At 31.6% G+C, this 16,303-nt stretch overlaps 2 protein-coding genes across 5 annotated transcripts; one reads left to right on the forward strand and one right to left on the reverse strand.

Moving 5' to 3' along the window:
* Positions 1–2,097: 2,097 nt before the first annotated feature.
* LOC141667041 (digalactosyldiacylglycerol synthase 2, chloroplastic-like) lies at positions 2,098–7,932 on the forward strand. 4 transcript variants are annotated; one of them, XM_074473352.1, is made up of 7 exons: positions 2,098–2,265; positions 3,237–3,325; positions 4,362–4,687; positions 5,674–5,940; positions 6,192–6,544; positions 7,085–7,544; positions 7,680–7,932. In XM_074473352.1, the coding sequence occupies exons 3-7, from the start codon at positions 4,406–4,408 to the stop codon at positions 7,779–7,781; spliced, it is 1,464 nt and encodes a 487-aa protein (XP_074329453.1). In that variant the 5' UTR covers positions 2,098–2,265; positions 3,237–3,325; positions 4,362–4,405; the 3' UTR covers positions 7,782–7,932. The 4 variants fall into 4 exon arrangements, with proteins under 4 accessions (XP_074329453.1, XP_074329452.1, XP_074329456.1 ...); XM_074473351.1 differs by lacking the exon at positions 3,237–3,325 and having other exon boundaries at positions 2,099–2,265; XM_074473354.1 differs by lacking the exons at positions 2,098–2,265; positions 3,237–3,325 and adding an exon at positions 4,067–4,087.
* Positions 7,933–8,527: 595 nt separating this feature from the next.
* On the reverse strand, positions 8,528–11,886 carry LOC141666722 (E3 ubiquitin-protein ligase At4g11680-like). Its single transcript, XM_074472886.1, has 5 exons — positions 11,237–11,886; positions 10,402–10,521; positions 10,188–10,320; positions 9,153–9,317; positions 8,528–8,934 (listed from the first exon to the last, which is right to left on the reverse strand). Exons 1-5 carry the CDS (start codon positions 11,773–11,775, stop codon positions 8,758–8,760), a joined length of 1,134 nt encoding a protein of 377 aa, XP_074328987.1. The 5' UTR covers positions 11,776–11,886; the 3' UTR covers positions 8,528–8,757.
* Positions 11,887–16,303: the final 4,417 nt, after the last annotated feature.

Consider the following 16,303-nt stretch of genomic DNA (forward strand, 5'->3'; position numbering starts at 1 on the left):
AAATAATATATTATATTTAAATAATTTATATAAATTATTCTAAGAATTAAAATAACCGAAAATAGATATATTAATTTAAAAGAAAGAATCCATAATAATATTAAAATAAAAAATATGCATACAAAAAATTTGAGTTTGTTTACACTAACAAATGAAAAATAATTGATTAAATAATATATTATATTTAAATAATTTATATAAATTATTCTAAGAATTAAAATAACCGAAAATAGATATATTAATTTAAAAGAAAGAATCCATAATAATATTAAAATAAAAAATATGCATACAAAAAATTTGAGTTTGTTTACACTAACAAATGAAAAATAATTGATTAAATTTTTTAACAATTCTATTATTTGTTTAAAAACTATATCTTTTTCAATTAACATAATTTGTAATAAATATTGTTTTCTCCGTTGTCACTGAATAATTTTTTTTTTAACTTTTCTTCAAAGAAAAAAAGATAAACATAAGATATTACTATATATCTCAAACCAACTTGGAAGTATACCAACATCATCATATTGGAAAACAATATGCAAATATAAATGGTACGTGAACAATATACAGATATTTGTACGTGACACTACAATACCTTGGAATATAGTCAATTTGCATCCTTGGAAAATTCATGTGATTCATGTGATAGTAATTGGTTTTTTCAAAAAATGCTTCATGCTTGTGAGAAATACACTTCTTACTTTTTTCATAAGAAATTGCTGTAAAATATAAAAGAACATATAGCACGAACATTATAACACATGGTATTTTTGATCTATGAAGGCAATCAACAAAAATAATAAAATCATTTCACACACAATTTATAACACATGACAAGCTTTCTCTCAAAGGAAATCAAACATGTATCAACAGCTCCCATATATCATTCAAACAGAAATACACACATAACCAGAAGAAATACCTGGATGTGCATGATGCAGAGTTTTTGTGATTATTTATCCATTTTTACCGACCTGTTCAAACCAAACTATAAACAGACCAAATTTTCACAACTTTTCCATAACATAAATATAAATCATATATGTTAAACCTTTTCAACATTGATGTATCGACAATTGAAATTTGTCGACGCGATACATACAATATCTTTGTAAAATCATCCTCATGTTTAAATTAAACGATAAAAAATTAATCACATAAACATATATGAACACGTAAATAAAAACCTAAAGAAAAAATTGTAAGAATGAGAAAAAAGAATGAAACAACCGAAATATATTAGGATCATCCTCGTTTTGTATCCTGTAATTTTAGAAAAGCAGACATTAATCAAGTGCAAGTATATTATAAACACACACATATATGAACATATAAGTAACGAAAAATCATTAAGATTGAAGAACGTATGAAAACACAAAAAGAAAAAAAGAGATGATTGTATGAATGGAGAATGATTTAAAAATTAGGGTTAATCGGAAGAGATAATAAAGATTTTGAATTTGACAGTAATGGAGAGTAACGGAGAAGCAAGTAGGTTATTTTGAAATCTTGTTAGCGTGGAGAATGGATCTTTGATTGGTAAGATTAAGGATAATAAATATATTGAATTTGACAGTAATGATTATCAAGGAAAGTAGTAATGACTGAAGACATGAATTTTGGATATGTAATTGATTGGTTATAAAAACAAATCTATTTTAATAATATGTTTGATCTTTTTAATATTGATAATTGCTTTTTTAATAATTTTAAATACAATTTAAGATGTGGGTAGTCCATGGATCTTTACATATTTGTATAGGAATTAGTTGATTTATGAATATGGGTCGACCCACTGGTCAAATTTCAAAAATATTATGGGTCAAAATATTTACAAAAATATCATTCTTAATAATAATTTGAGGGGCTCTTCACTAGTGCTAATTAAGATATAATAGATAATAGATATCATAGAATTATATCATTTAAAATTTTTAATGAACAAAATTAATAATTTAATTCAAAATATATTTTTTAAAATTATATAACACAAAAAAAATGAGTACGATCACGAATTTTAAGTTAGTTTTAATAATCCAAAAGTATTTATATTAGCAACATAGAATAAAAGGGGGCAAAAATACCCACTTCATATTCGCATCTTCTTCGTCATCTCTTGCTTTTACCCTACTTGTGTCTATTTTTTATACGTATCTATATACTTTTCTTCTTTCTTCCAATTTCTTCCAATTACCATCTTTCAATCTTTCTTGTTCTACTTGCGTAGCTTTCATTTTCATCCAACCCCTGAAGCGTCTTGAGGTATTTTCTTCAGCCCCCATTTGAGTTTTCTTCAAGATTCTGTCTTATTTTATGTTTTATGTCTTGAAACAGAGCTTACTTTAATGTATCAGGGTGATATTATGTATGATTTGATGCAAAGATTTGTTTTTTCTGATGGCCATGTTTTTTATAATTGTGATGTATGCGTGGATAGTTAGTTAGGGCAGTTTTTTAAGTAATTGTGTGTGTGTGTAATGTACTGCAATTTGGATTTTGTTAATGGGATGAAAAATACAGACAATAGAGATGCTTGTTGAGTTGTCAAACACTGCCAAATAGTTTGGGCTCGAGCTCGACCGAGCCTTTAATTTCAAGTTCGAAGCTCGGCTCGTAAAAAGTTCGGGGGGCTCGAGCTCGACTCAGTCTTTAATTTCAAGTTCAAAGCTCGTCTCGTAAAAAGTTCGGTAGGCTCGAGTTCGGTTTGAAAGCTCGAATTAATTTCACTAAATATTAACAAAAACTCGAAATATGATCGGTTCGGCTCGAGTTTGATTCGATATATATATATATAATATTAAATATTTATTTTAAAATATATTTATAATAATAAAAAAATAATAGAGGCTCGATAATGCTCGCGAACCTTACGAGCCGACTAATTTGAAGCTCGAGCTAGGCTCAGTTAAAAATTCGAAAAGCGCAAGCTCGGCTCGATTATTAGCAAGTTTGGTTTGTAAGGAATAAAATTTGAAGCTCGAGCTAGGCTCATGTATCTGGAAGATGATTAGCAAGTTTGGTATTTAAGGAATAAAATTTTACTATATTAGGAAATGAACTTTTAGTGTAGTAAAGGGCCTGTAGGCTACCTGTTCCGTGAAACTAATCAGGTTGAGTTCTTGTAAAGAATTTTTTTTATCTTTTTAAGAACATGTATGACATGATGATACATTTTGTATATTCTTGAGTCGTAAATAAGGAGCTTTGTTGAGCAATCATATTTTGGAATCTAGGTTGCACAAACGAAATAGGTAGAGAGGATCAACAATTTGGAGGAAAGATGAGCAGCATAGAAGATATTATGATTAATAAATGAAGAAAGGTCATTATTATCTTGACACTCGAGCTTTTATTAGGCATCGGCTATCACTTTTATGCTGGAAAGCAGGGATATTCCACTTTGGTGGTGAGTCGCGCACTCGATACGTGACGCGTGCGGGGGTGTGCCACGGTGCGCCACCTGGCGTATCCGTGCACTTCATCGATCCGATACGTGGGGGTGCGGGAAGGGGGTGCGGGAGGAATATTGATTGTAATTTTTTTACCAATTTTAAAAAGAGGCGATCTTGCAGCTGCTCACCTACCCATCTCCGATGCTGGCACCGTCGTTCAAAATCCGGCAACTAGCATCTCTCCTCTTTCGTTTCCTCGCTGCTGTGTGTGATCGGAAGTGATGGGTTTATTGACTTCGTGTATAGTTGTGTACCTGTGTGTATATATGAAATTTATGTGTAATACTAAAAGCACATAAGTGGGTGATTGTTATTTTCCCATGTATAGATGTTGTCGACTTGTTGACTAAAAGCACCCATTTGGTTTTTACATCACCTGCTTACTGTTTCTTGCTAATTTTTTTTTAATGTTTTCAATGAAATGAAATATTAATATGTCATGTATATATATGTGAAGAATATATCTTCTTGATTTTGCTAAATTATTACTAATTACATATATAATATATATTTTTAATATTTTAATATTTGCCGTATCCCCCCGCACCCGAATCCCCATTTTTTAGAATTTTCCAAATTTCCGTATCCCCGCACGAACGCACCCGCACCCCTGCTTCACAGCTTTTATGCATGTAAGTGATATAGATTGGTTGTGAAACAAATGTGTAATTTAATGTTTTCCTTTTTCGTGATCTTCTCTCCTATTTTGTCTCCATGATCTTCGCTCTTCTTATTTCTGTACTTCATGGGTATTATTCAGCTGTACTTAAGAAGATAATATTAATAAATGAGTTGAAGAGAAAATAAAAGCAAGGGCTAAGGAAACTTGAAGCAATTTTATTCTTCTTTAGACGATGAAATTCAATATGTTTATTTTGATAGTCTGTCTTGTCATTGGTTATATAGGTGGTGGAGCTGAAACCAAATATAGGTGTTGAGTTCATGATTAAATGGGGAAGAAACAACATATAGCAATTTTTACTACGGCTAGCCTTCCATGGATGACTGGAACCTCTGTCAACCCTCTCTTTCGTGCAGTATATCTATCAAAAGATGAGGAAAAAATTGTTACCTTGGTAATTCCTTGGCTGTCCAAGGGAGATCAGGAATATTTATATCCTAATAATATCACATTTGACTTACCTTCAGAGCAAGAGTATTATGTTCGCCAGTGGCTTGAGGAAAGAATTGGGTTTAAATCTACTTTCCGTATATTGTTTTATGCCGGAAAGGTATATTACCTTCTTTTTCTGAAAAAATTGAGTTGAGCATATAATCAACACTTTTATTTCTTGGATCCTAAATAGTAGATATATTACTTCAATATCGCTGTTAGGTAACATATCAGCAACTATATTCTAGTTAGTTGTAGGTCTCAAACACAATAATGTTCATACAGATCTAGAGTTTGGATCCCCTTGTATTATATGTATATATTTTTGTGAATGTGCGTGAGGGAGTGACTAGTGAGTGAAAAAGAATGTAGCCTGTCATGCCTTGACTATGTACTTTTCTAGTTTTTGAATGTTTTTGTGATTTTTTAGGGTTTATATGGTAGATAACAGGGAAACAAGTAAGAATACAGAGAAATAGCGGCTAGAATAGCAGAGATTTGCACAGAAACAAGCAGAGAATGATAGATTTCTACAGAGAAAAGTAACCCAGAGAGAGAATTAGTTAAACAGAGAGAGAAAATAACAGAATTGCTAGAGAGAGAAAGAAACTTGGTCGAAAAGCAATTCCATTTTCTGAATATTGATCATGCATGCTCAAATTACACAGCTGCTGGTCTATTTATACTAAGAACTACTAAGACTTAGTCAAAAGACTATAATACCCTGCCACACTACTGCTACTAGTAATACTACTTGCTAGTTGCTACTAGAAATACTACTGTGATACTAATAGTCGTGAATTCCTGACATAGCCCTTGTGTGTCTTACAAGTATAATACATAGTACCTGTGTTAAAATTTTATGACCTGAAAATTAATAGTAATGATTTAGTAGAAATTGAAAAGTGGGCATATATTGAAAATGTAGTCTAAACTAAGAGCTGTCTTCTTTAACAAGAAGCAAGTATTTTGATATTTCAAATTTTTTGCCTTCTGTATTTGTATAAACTATGATAGTTCGATAGCCCCAAAAACCTGAATCACTTCCTATCGAACATGACATGTGGGTTGCTTATATATTTTTACACCACTTGTGAATATCAGTTTTCGAAAGAGAAGAGGAGCATTCTTGCTGTAGGAGATCTTACCGAGATCATTCCTGATGAGGAGGCAGATATCGCTGTCCTCGAGGAACCAGAGCATTTAACATGGTATCATCATGGAAAGAGATGGAAAACTAAATTCAGCCTTGTTGTAGGTGTTGTTCACACAAATTATTTGGAATATGTGAGGAGGGAGAAGAATGGTCGACTACAAGCCCTCCTCCTTAAATACATGAATAGTTGGGTTGTTAATATCTACTGCCACAAGGTAAATTTGTAATGCCTACTACTTGATCGAGTTGTTTGTCTACCCTTTTTAGTGATGATTTTTTTTACCACTATGCAACTTTATTTTGGGCTTCAGGAGATACTAAATCTTAGTAGTATATGATGTTTGTAAACTCTTAATGTATGTCAACAAATAATGTTTAAATGGAATTACTATAAGATTAATTGTAAAATTTAAATCTGGTTTTCAATACTTAGCTCTTAATTTCTTATGAGTTTTGAACTTGGCAGGTAATAAGATTATCTGCAGCCACACAAAATCTCCCAAGATCTGTAATCTGCAACGTTCATGGAGTCAACCCAAAGTTCCTCGAGATCGGCATGAAAAAGAAAGAGCAACAAGAACAACTTGAAGACAAGGTTTTCAATAAAGGTGCTTACTACATTGGAAAGATGGTATGGAGCAAGGGCTACAAAGAGTTACTTAAACTTCTTCGTTCTCATCAAAAGGAGCTCAAAGGACTTAAGATTGATTTATATGGCAGTGGTGAGGATTCTGATCAGGTTAGGGAAGCTGCCAAAAAGTTGGAGTTGCAGATTCAAGTATATCCCGGGCGTGATCACGCTGATCCTGTATTTCATGAGTAAGATCTTCAACCTTCTAAAACTTTAACATTAAAGTAATCAGTAATCTTTGCAAAATAGATCATCTTACAACTTTGCCAACCTAAACTGCTATGGGAGGAAATGGTATGTAAATGAAAATCCCCATTCCTAAACGGCTATGGTGGCAGTTGAAGTTTCACCTTCTAAAAACTTTTGTTTATATAAAGATTATAACTTTATCGGAGCTTAAAATTTTGGGAATCTAAATGAGGTCAATTTTTTTGAGCCTGAGCTTATTCGCGGAGCTTGCCTACTACCTAGTATTGACAAGTTTTGGGTTTTTATAATTCCTTTTACGATCTGTCAAGCACAAGAGAGATATAAGCTTTTCATATCTTTTAGTCCTGACTCGTTCATAGAACAAGCTTCGTAATCAAGCTTGACTATGAGCTGTATCAGAGCCTCATCATTTGTTGCCAAATTCATGAGCTTTTGAGTCTTGTCTCCCTTATATATTTTTCTATGGTCTGCATGTTTGCAATTGCCATTTATCTGCTTCTGTTCTCCTTTAATTACAGCTATAAAGTTTTTCTTAATCCGAGCACGACGGATGTTGTCTGCACAACAACAGCAGAGGCATTGGCTATGGGAAAAATAGTTGTATGTGCCAATCATCCCTCAAATGAATTTTTCAAGCAGTTCCCGAATTGCCGAGTGTACGATGATGGGAATGGATTTGTAGAGGCTACATGCAAATCACTGGATGAGGAGCCTACCCCGCTAAGTGATGCAGAGAGGCACAAGCTATCATGGGAGGCTGCAACGGAGCGGTTTTTAAAGTCTGCAGAGCTGGACACTGCACCGAAAAAGAATTTACCTGAGACTCCAAAACCTTTTTTGTCTACATCTTTTTCCCTAACGAGAAATCTTGAGGATGCATCTGCATTTATGCATTACATGGGAACTGCACTCGTGAGTTCAGAGCCAGATGAAGAACAGCGCAAAGAGCTTGGCTTGGCAGCACCTTCTACGCAAAAGGTATTCTCTATGGGATAACCTGATTTTTAGCTCTATGACTTGCTAATTATGATCAATGGAAACAAATTATCCAGAATCTTGTAAAATACATTGTGCCATCATACTCAAGGCACAGACATTTTATTAATGATGCAGGGATTTACCTTCTTCGTTTCTCTGGTTTCTGTGGTTACCATGTTGTATAAAATTGCTCATGGAAGAGGAGAGCTAGACGATGAAAGCACAAAAGTAATTTAGTATGAATTTCGAACCTGTATATGCAAGCTAATTTCGTACAAATTTCGAACATGTATATTAATTCTCTTTCATGGTCTGGTAGGTGATGTAATACAACTATACAAGTATATAACTATCCGACTTTTCTATTAATAATTTTATAATATCCGTAGTCATTCTTGTTATTTTAAGACAAAAATATATAAAAAGTTGAGAATTCCTTTTCTTTCCGCCAACTTGTGAGGTTCATTCCAAGGCTGAACTCTGAAGTCCTCTTAAGTAATAAGATTTTGTAACTGATAATTTCTTCCTTTTTTAAAAAAAATAAATAAATAAATAAACATTTCATCTTGAATTGAAACGAGTCTCAGAGCAGGTAAAGGTTGTTTGTTTATACTGAAATTCATATTGGATAGACAGATGTCATCTGTTTATTAGAAGTTGGTGATTAAATTTTTTTAAAAATATATTACAATATTTCACACAAGCATAGTTAACTATGAAGTACAATTTTTTTTTGTAAAAGAAATACAAAAAACAAATGATGTGGTGAAGACATTGTAGAAAAAAAACACTGCAGAATTTCTCAAGCATTCATTTCTAAATATTCTTAGTATAATCGGAAATTTTTCTTAATGTCATACTGACGAGAACAATATTCTGATTCTAGCATTCAAAAATTACTGCAAACTAGTACAGTAATTTCAGTTCAATCGTCACGCATGCTGCATACAAGGGACACCAACTTGTCACTGGCATGATAGATGTCAGATTCCGTAAGAAAATTTTCATACATGTAACTTAGTTTTACAACAGTTGCACTCTAGTATATGCAGCAAAATAAACACTCCCAAGAAAAACACTACGATGAACATTATTAACAAGCTAGCTTAGTAGGAACGTTTGTACATCACCAAGCAACAAACGTTTTGTAACCTTTAGCACAGATTCCTCGTTCAGCGCTTGACATACGAAAGGAAGATGGTGTACTACTTTCTTACACTTCGTCACTGCCACTGTGATTGCCATTCTTCACTATATTGAATTTGCAAAGCGGACAGGTGGCATTAATATACAACCATTTGTCTATGCAGGCAGAGTGAAAATGATGGCGGCATGGGAGTTCACGCAGCTCAGTTCCGTCTTCATAGGCGCAAAGGCATATTGAGCATTCCTATGAGAAACACATAAAAATATGAGAACTTTTTCTGTCTTGATTCCATTAAAATAATGTCCTTGTCTAGTCAAAACAGCGTGCAAGATGAGGAAAATCTAGTCAAAAAAATCGATTTATTAAAATAACTGAACCCTTTTTTCACATGTGCGCTTTAGTTTTCAAGGATCAAGGTGGAAGGTCTGAAATAAAGTATCTAGATGAAGAACAAAGCTTACAGCATCCTCTACGGAAAGAACACGTTCTGTAGGCATATCAGTGTTGCACTCTGTCATTGTTCCACTAAAAGCTTCTTGAACTTCCCCGTTTTGCTTCTCAAAATCACCAATTCTTTGAAACTTGTATGTGGGCAGTCTTTCAATATCATCTTTACTTGCTCCTTCCTGTTACACGCAAACGTCGAGTGAAAAGGACAGGTAAGCAATCACTTCCATTAAATTGTTTAAGATCAAGATAAACGAATCAATATTACTATATTTGATTAACCCCTAAGAGTAACTCCAACAGCATTTTAGGTCATTTCCTAAATTTGAATAAAATATTGGATCCTATAGGACATCAATAGCTAATCTCATTTCCAACAACATTCCCTATGTAACATTTTTTTTATTAAAAGGTACCATTTTTACAAAAGGTGAACAAAGACAAGTGATTGTTTCTAATTATTAATATAAAAATAAAATGTACGTTTGAAGAAGAGAGAGGTTAGCTATAAATAAGTTAAGTAATGGGAAGAAGATCCTGGTGATAAGGAATCAATAGGATACTTTTAGAGTGATGGAGTTGCTCTAAATTATCAACACATCCCCCTTCCCTGTTATATGAATTGGTATAATCTACTTTGTCATGGAAACTATTGCATATATTCAAGAAGAGGGACAATAATTACTATTATAATAGGCACAGGCTCACAAATATGCCTCTTCAGTTACCCATATCTCAGGCTATTGATATTGTAATTAAAATCCATAAACTTGTTTTCCCACAGAAGATATACAACACAAGACATCAGTTATCACTGACTAGTTCAAGTACAACTTATATCCAGACATCCGCTACTTGCATCCCTGGAAAACATTTTAATTTTATCCTTAACCTTACATTCCTCTGAGCTGCAAAACCATGTGTCTTTTACTAAACTATAAATTATACTATTGCCTTTCTAGATAGATCTTGATGCAAAACCATGGCTCGTTCATTGTAGCTTGATTTAAACAGTTTTCACTGTAGCAAAGAATTATGGTAAATATTACCTGATCTGCAACCGCATATAGGATTGCTATTATACAAGGTAGACAGCAGCAAACCGCAAGCCCAACCAAACATGCCACAGCAACACAGATAACAACAAAAAACACATCGAATGCCAAGAATGTTATACAAAGCCTGAGAAAGATACAATAATGTAATTAAAGGCAAGAAAAAAGTCTTCAAATCGCAAGTGCGTTAAAAATATGCAAAAAATACCAGTAGAGCTGAGGTGAATCATGTGTCAAATTTTGGCCACCAATAGAAATCCAATAGAATCCAACAATCCACCAAATGAAAGAGAACATAGTATTTGCGGACTCTAGATGCTTTGCGACACTGCAGTAATAATTACATATTTATTAAACTACATGATGACATGAAGCGGGGATCGTTAAAAGTTAAAAAAAAACATTGCCAAGTAAGATATAACAAATGTTCCCACTTTAACTTTACTCTAGAAAGGAACTGGGCTATGTAATCTATAAATAACAGAAATCCAATTTCATAAGTAGTCCATTCTTCTTCTGGATCAACTAAAAAACTATTAAGTAATCAAAATGCAAATCTTTCATGATTAGCCAAACACTTACCTCATGAAGAAACAGTCGAAACACAATTTGATATATATATATATATATATATATATAGAGAGAGAGAGAGAGAGAGCCAAAAATTAATCCAAAAGCCAAAGAAGTTTTAAACTTGAGTTATACAACAAGTGGATGTGGCCTGTTGATAATTATTGAAGTCTCCTTAATTTGAGTCAGTAGGTAAGAAACATTCACTCTATTAAGCAAACAACGTTTTTCTTCCAATGAGCACAACGACAAAAGATTGTTCTCTTCAAAAGTGTCCTGATCGGCACCATACTTTATATGCAGGTAGTCCACAATACTAGCCCTATAAACATTTCTAAAAGATTTTTCACAAAATTCTAATTCTAGATATGGTTATTCTGAAAGCAACAAATTCATATTATAACAATGAACATTACTACTAATCACGCCGATAAAAATGAATCCACCAACTAAACACAAAAACAAAACAATACCTAGTATCATCATCAAAGTGATTACTCTGCGAAACATAGTCTCCATCACTTTCGGAACTCGAATTTGAGTTACGTCCACTCCAAACTCCACCGCCACTCTCCACCGCCTCGGAATTCAAACTTTCCCCTTCAAAAACCCTAACATGATCACACCTCCTTTTATACTCCAAACACACACAAACCATATGAATCACACACTGCACCGCATATCCAACAATCCACAGCCTCAACGGCACCTCAGGAGCCTCGTTCCAGCTCATAATCATAACGCAAGTCGAGACTGCGACAAAAGCTAAGTTCCAAATTAGATCGAGAATCACCACGGGCTTCGAGTACGCCCAATCGTTCTGGCGCTCTTCGATCTGCTCCGTTGCTGATTCGCGGACGCGCATAGATGGTTCGCGCATCAAGCGACGACTACTGGCGCGGCGGAGGAAACGAGCGGCGGTGTTGAGACTGGGAGCGCGGCGAGTGAAGCGGTGGGCGGAGATGGCGTTGGAGAGTAACGGAGCCTCCGTTGACGTTGCCGGCGGCATCATCTCCGATTAGTTTTGTGATTAGACTTTTTTGGGGGAAGAAGAGAAGAAAGATAGAGGAGCTTAATATTAAAAATAAGCTTAGAAATGGAATGTAAATGTTTAATTGAGCTGGAAATTTGTAAATGGATAAAATGTTGTATTTGCTTTTTGTAAATGTAATTTGATTATTTGACTTTTTATGAAATAACGTGGCATATATGAAAATCGCACCACACTACCTCAAAGTCATATTAAATGGACACCTAAGATTTATTTGATTTTGACATTATTATTTTCTTGTTTGAACTAAGATATTCTTTTTTTATTTCTTGTTTAGTATTTATATTCATTATTAAAATATATACTATATTGTTTTGTAGTAATAAAATTAGAAGTACCTAAATATTAAATTTTGAATTCCACTCTTTGTAAATTTTATTTTATATTAGTTAGTATACATCTCAATATCAATTTATTTTTAAATTATAAAATATTTTTTAATAATAATTAAGTAATAATAAATGAATTTATTTTTATTCATTTTTAATCCGAAAGTCATTAATTTATCAATTGTATTTATTAGTATACATCCCGACGTATATTTATTTTTAAGTTTTTTAAAAAAATTAACATTAAAAAATCTATGAGATGTATTTAAATTTTATCAAGTAATATCATATTAAGTATAAAAACATCTATATACTTTTAATACGAAATAATTTTATCAATAATTAATTAATATTAAAAAATTATATTAAAAAAATAATTATCAAGTAATATTAGATAATTTAATTATATTAAATAATAAAAATGTTTGGTTAATCAAATAATTATACAATTAATTTCATACAAAGTATACTAGTAGTAACAAAAATATCTTAGATTGCCGTAACTAGCATGAGTTGCGGAACTATAATTGTACGCTCAAATTTCATAATTACGTTTGATACTTTTTAAATAGATAATTCAATAAAATTTTACAAGTATCAATTTAATTTTTTATATTAATATTTTTAATTTCGATATGTGTTTTGTACGAATTATAAGATCCAATTTTCTGAAAAATAATTTTAATATTTTTTTATATCAAGTATGTACTTCTCAATATGTTTTATACTAATTTAATATATATTTAATTTCGGACCCCTACTTGCACGTGTTATGATTAAAAATAATTAATTATTAAAATAATTTTATAATGATAAATACTAACGCTGGGATTTAACAAAAAAATATTTTTATTAATGCAAATTGTGAGAGGAAAGCCCTCTAAAGTGTATAAACTAAAACAAACAAAAAAAAATGCCCAAAATACACTACTTACTTTTCAGTTTCACTGTCCCAAATGCCTACGGCGGTACGTTCGCCCAAAATACCCGTTAAATACGCATGTGGGACATGCGTACTCCATTTTTTTTTAAAAAAAGTTATAGAATATGTATCATTTACATGCGTATTCTTTTAAAAAAATTTAAAAAATACGCATTACACAAATATGTATTCACTAAAAGACAAAAGTGAATACGCATTCTTATAATGCGCATCTTTTGTTATTTTTAAAAAAAGTGAATGTGATCTACAAAATGCGTGTTCAGTGGGTATTTTGGGCAGGCACTCCCGCTAAATAGTATTTTGGGTACTAACCCCCAAATAATAGGTATTTTGATTATCACATTAACAATAAAATAGTATATGTAAAATGTAAATAAGTCTATATTAAATAATTAACAATTGCAAACCGAAAGAAAGATCACGTCAAATTTGAAATTTCCTTCTTTAATTTTTAGTTTGATATTGAACAATTTGTAGTATTTTACGGAATTTACAAGAATATTTTTATTATTTTTATGTATTTTACATTCTGAACTTATTTGTTTACTATCAAAAATAATCTAATGATCTAATACATTTTTTACAATTTCATATTTTTTTATATATAATTTGTATATTTTTATTTATTAAACCGGTAACATAAATATATTATTACCGGATTAATGTGAACAAATTTGTAGATAATGCAAATATGTGTTGAGTTGGGGTTAAAGGTTTTTTACTCGAAAATATGAAGTACAGGTACGTCTAGTACGCGACACAACTTTCCTTATCGATCTAATTTGGAAAGCCCAGTAAAATTTATGGACCAAAAGGCATGGAAAGTCCAAATTTAAAGAGCTGAGATCCGCCCAAGCCTTTGGGCCGCACAGTTGAGAGAAAAATATAAAACTCAGATGAAACAGTATTTGCGTAACCTGGAGGCCCAACTGCCTTTCTGTTGACATTTATTAATAAGGTTTTGTTTATGGATCACAAATTAATGAATTATATATGCGCCTAGTGTTTCAATTCCTGTGTATTATTTCTGTTTTGGAAAAATAAACCGTGCTTCGACTATTATTATTTTTTGTTTGAATTCCTAAATTAAAGATTTTGAATTTCAGTTCATTTAATTTTTAATTTTTCTGATTCAAATCCTTCTCATGTTACTTTTTACTGACGTGACACGCGCATTAAAACCCCGATTGAAAGTGTTACGATTGGTGTAATTTTAAATTTCCGGTGGCAACTGTAATGTTCACCAAAATTTTTGAGTTTTGGCTTGAAAACCTTAAACTGAGCCCATTTTTTTTATTTCGATAATGCACATGTATAGATTTGTTAATTGTGGACCTAATGTTTTTTTTATTTAATTTTTTCGAGGTGTTTTAGACTTATCCGGATCTTTTTCAGTTAAAATTTTTCGGTGACCGAATTTTTCTGAGTAAGATTCTGATGGTCATGAAAGTCTTTTTAATTGAGGGACTTAATCACGAAAAAAATGAAAGTTAAATGACCTGAAACATAAAAACTTTAAATTTGGGACCCAACCAATAAAATATTTATTTTTCCTTTAGAAAACTTCAAAACTTTTTACCCAGTGAAAGTATCTCATTTTATTATGTATTATGTGACTTAATAATTCATCTTGTGATACATATATACTCTTTATTAATAAGCGAAATTTTGGTTTATTGATGCATAAAAGTATCGAAATATCGACATACCAAAATACTAAATTTTGGTACTAACCTAACGCAAATTGCGTACTATACTATATAAATTTGATTTTTATTAGTTAGTATTTGTCCGAGCGTCTATTTACTTTTAATTTGAAATATATTTTTATTAATAATTAAGTAGTATTAAATAAGTATATTTAAAAAGATAATTATAGAATAATTATTATATAATATATATTAATATTAAATATCTAAAATAACAAATATTTGGTTGATAAGAAAATTAAAATTTATACTCTTTATTAACAAGCTAAACCATATTTTATTGCTGGAAAAAAAGTAGTAGATTACAAAAGTACCAAATTTTGGTACTCACACAAACTGACTTCTGTTCTCTATAAAAAAAATCATTGGTTTGTGTTCATCCAAACATATTTCTCCTTTTAATTTGAAAAATATTTTTTATTAATAATTAAGTAATATTAAAATTAACTATTGAAGAAGCTAATAATAAGATAATTATAAAATAATATTAATCAATATTAAATGATTAAATATAACATATATTTAGTTCATAAGATAAATATACAATCTGTTTCACACGAGGAAACAAAACTAATATGTTAGATTTCTATAACAAATAAAACAATGATATACTCTTTATTAATAAGCGAAACCATATTTTATTGGTGCACACAGTACCAAATTTTAGAACTCACATGACACAAATTGACCTATATTATAAGGTATGAAATGCAAAACCCGGGGGGTGATGTATTTTTTGATTTTAAGTCAACTATGATAGTTTTTGGCTTATGTAACAAAACAGTTGAATGAATTTGTAGTGATAAAATACTAGATGCAGGCGCACAAGTAATTTAGCAAAAGCTCACTTGATTTGTATTAAATCAAATATGTCTTGGTACAAATCGGTGTCTTGAAAATAAGAAATCGACTATTATTCTTGAGAGAATTACAAGATTTTTCTAGATCTGTTTGTTACAACTAAACAAAGAACCCGTGACATACTTTATAGATCAACATGCACGGTTTACATAACTTGCCTTAAAATAGACTATCATATTTTCTAAAGCTACTTTGTCCATTTTCATTTCTAGTGTTAACATATATGGGCAGAATCTACTAGGTCTGTGAAACTCCTTTCTCCAGTTCATCTTGGCCCTTGATCTTGTATTCTTCAAGTTGTATTTGTAGGCTTTCCAATCCAATGATAAATATTTTTGTTGACTGATAATCTTGGATCTTCAAGTTGTCTGTATTCTGAAGTTGTTTGTCAAGGTCTGTTTTATTGTGTAGAAATGTCACATATCGATAAGTAAATTGACTTATCGATATCTCAAGTTCTCTACATAGGCTTTTAACTTGTCGAGGTCTCTAGTTCACTACAAGTAGAATAATTTGTCGATATATCCAGTTCTCTACATAAGTTTTTGACTTGTCGATAGCTCCAGTTCTCTACATGAGGATTTGACTTGTCGATATCTCAAGTTCTCTACATGAGGAATGGACTTATCGATATCTCCAGTTCTCTA

The sequence above is a fragment of the Apium graveolens genome, chromosome 6 (genome assembly GCF_009905375.1).
Source record: "Apium graveolens cultivar Ventura chromosome 6, ASM990537v1, whole genome shotgun sequence".
In the NCBI taxonomy this organism is placed as follows: domain Eukaryota; kingdom Viridiplantae; phylum Streptophyta; class Magnoliopsida; order Apiales; family Apiaceae; genus Apium; species Apium graveolens.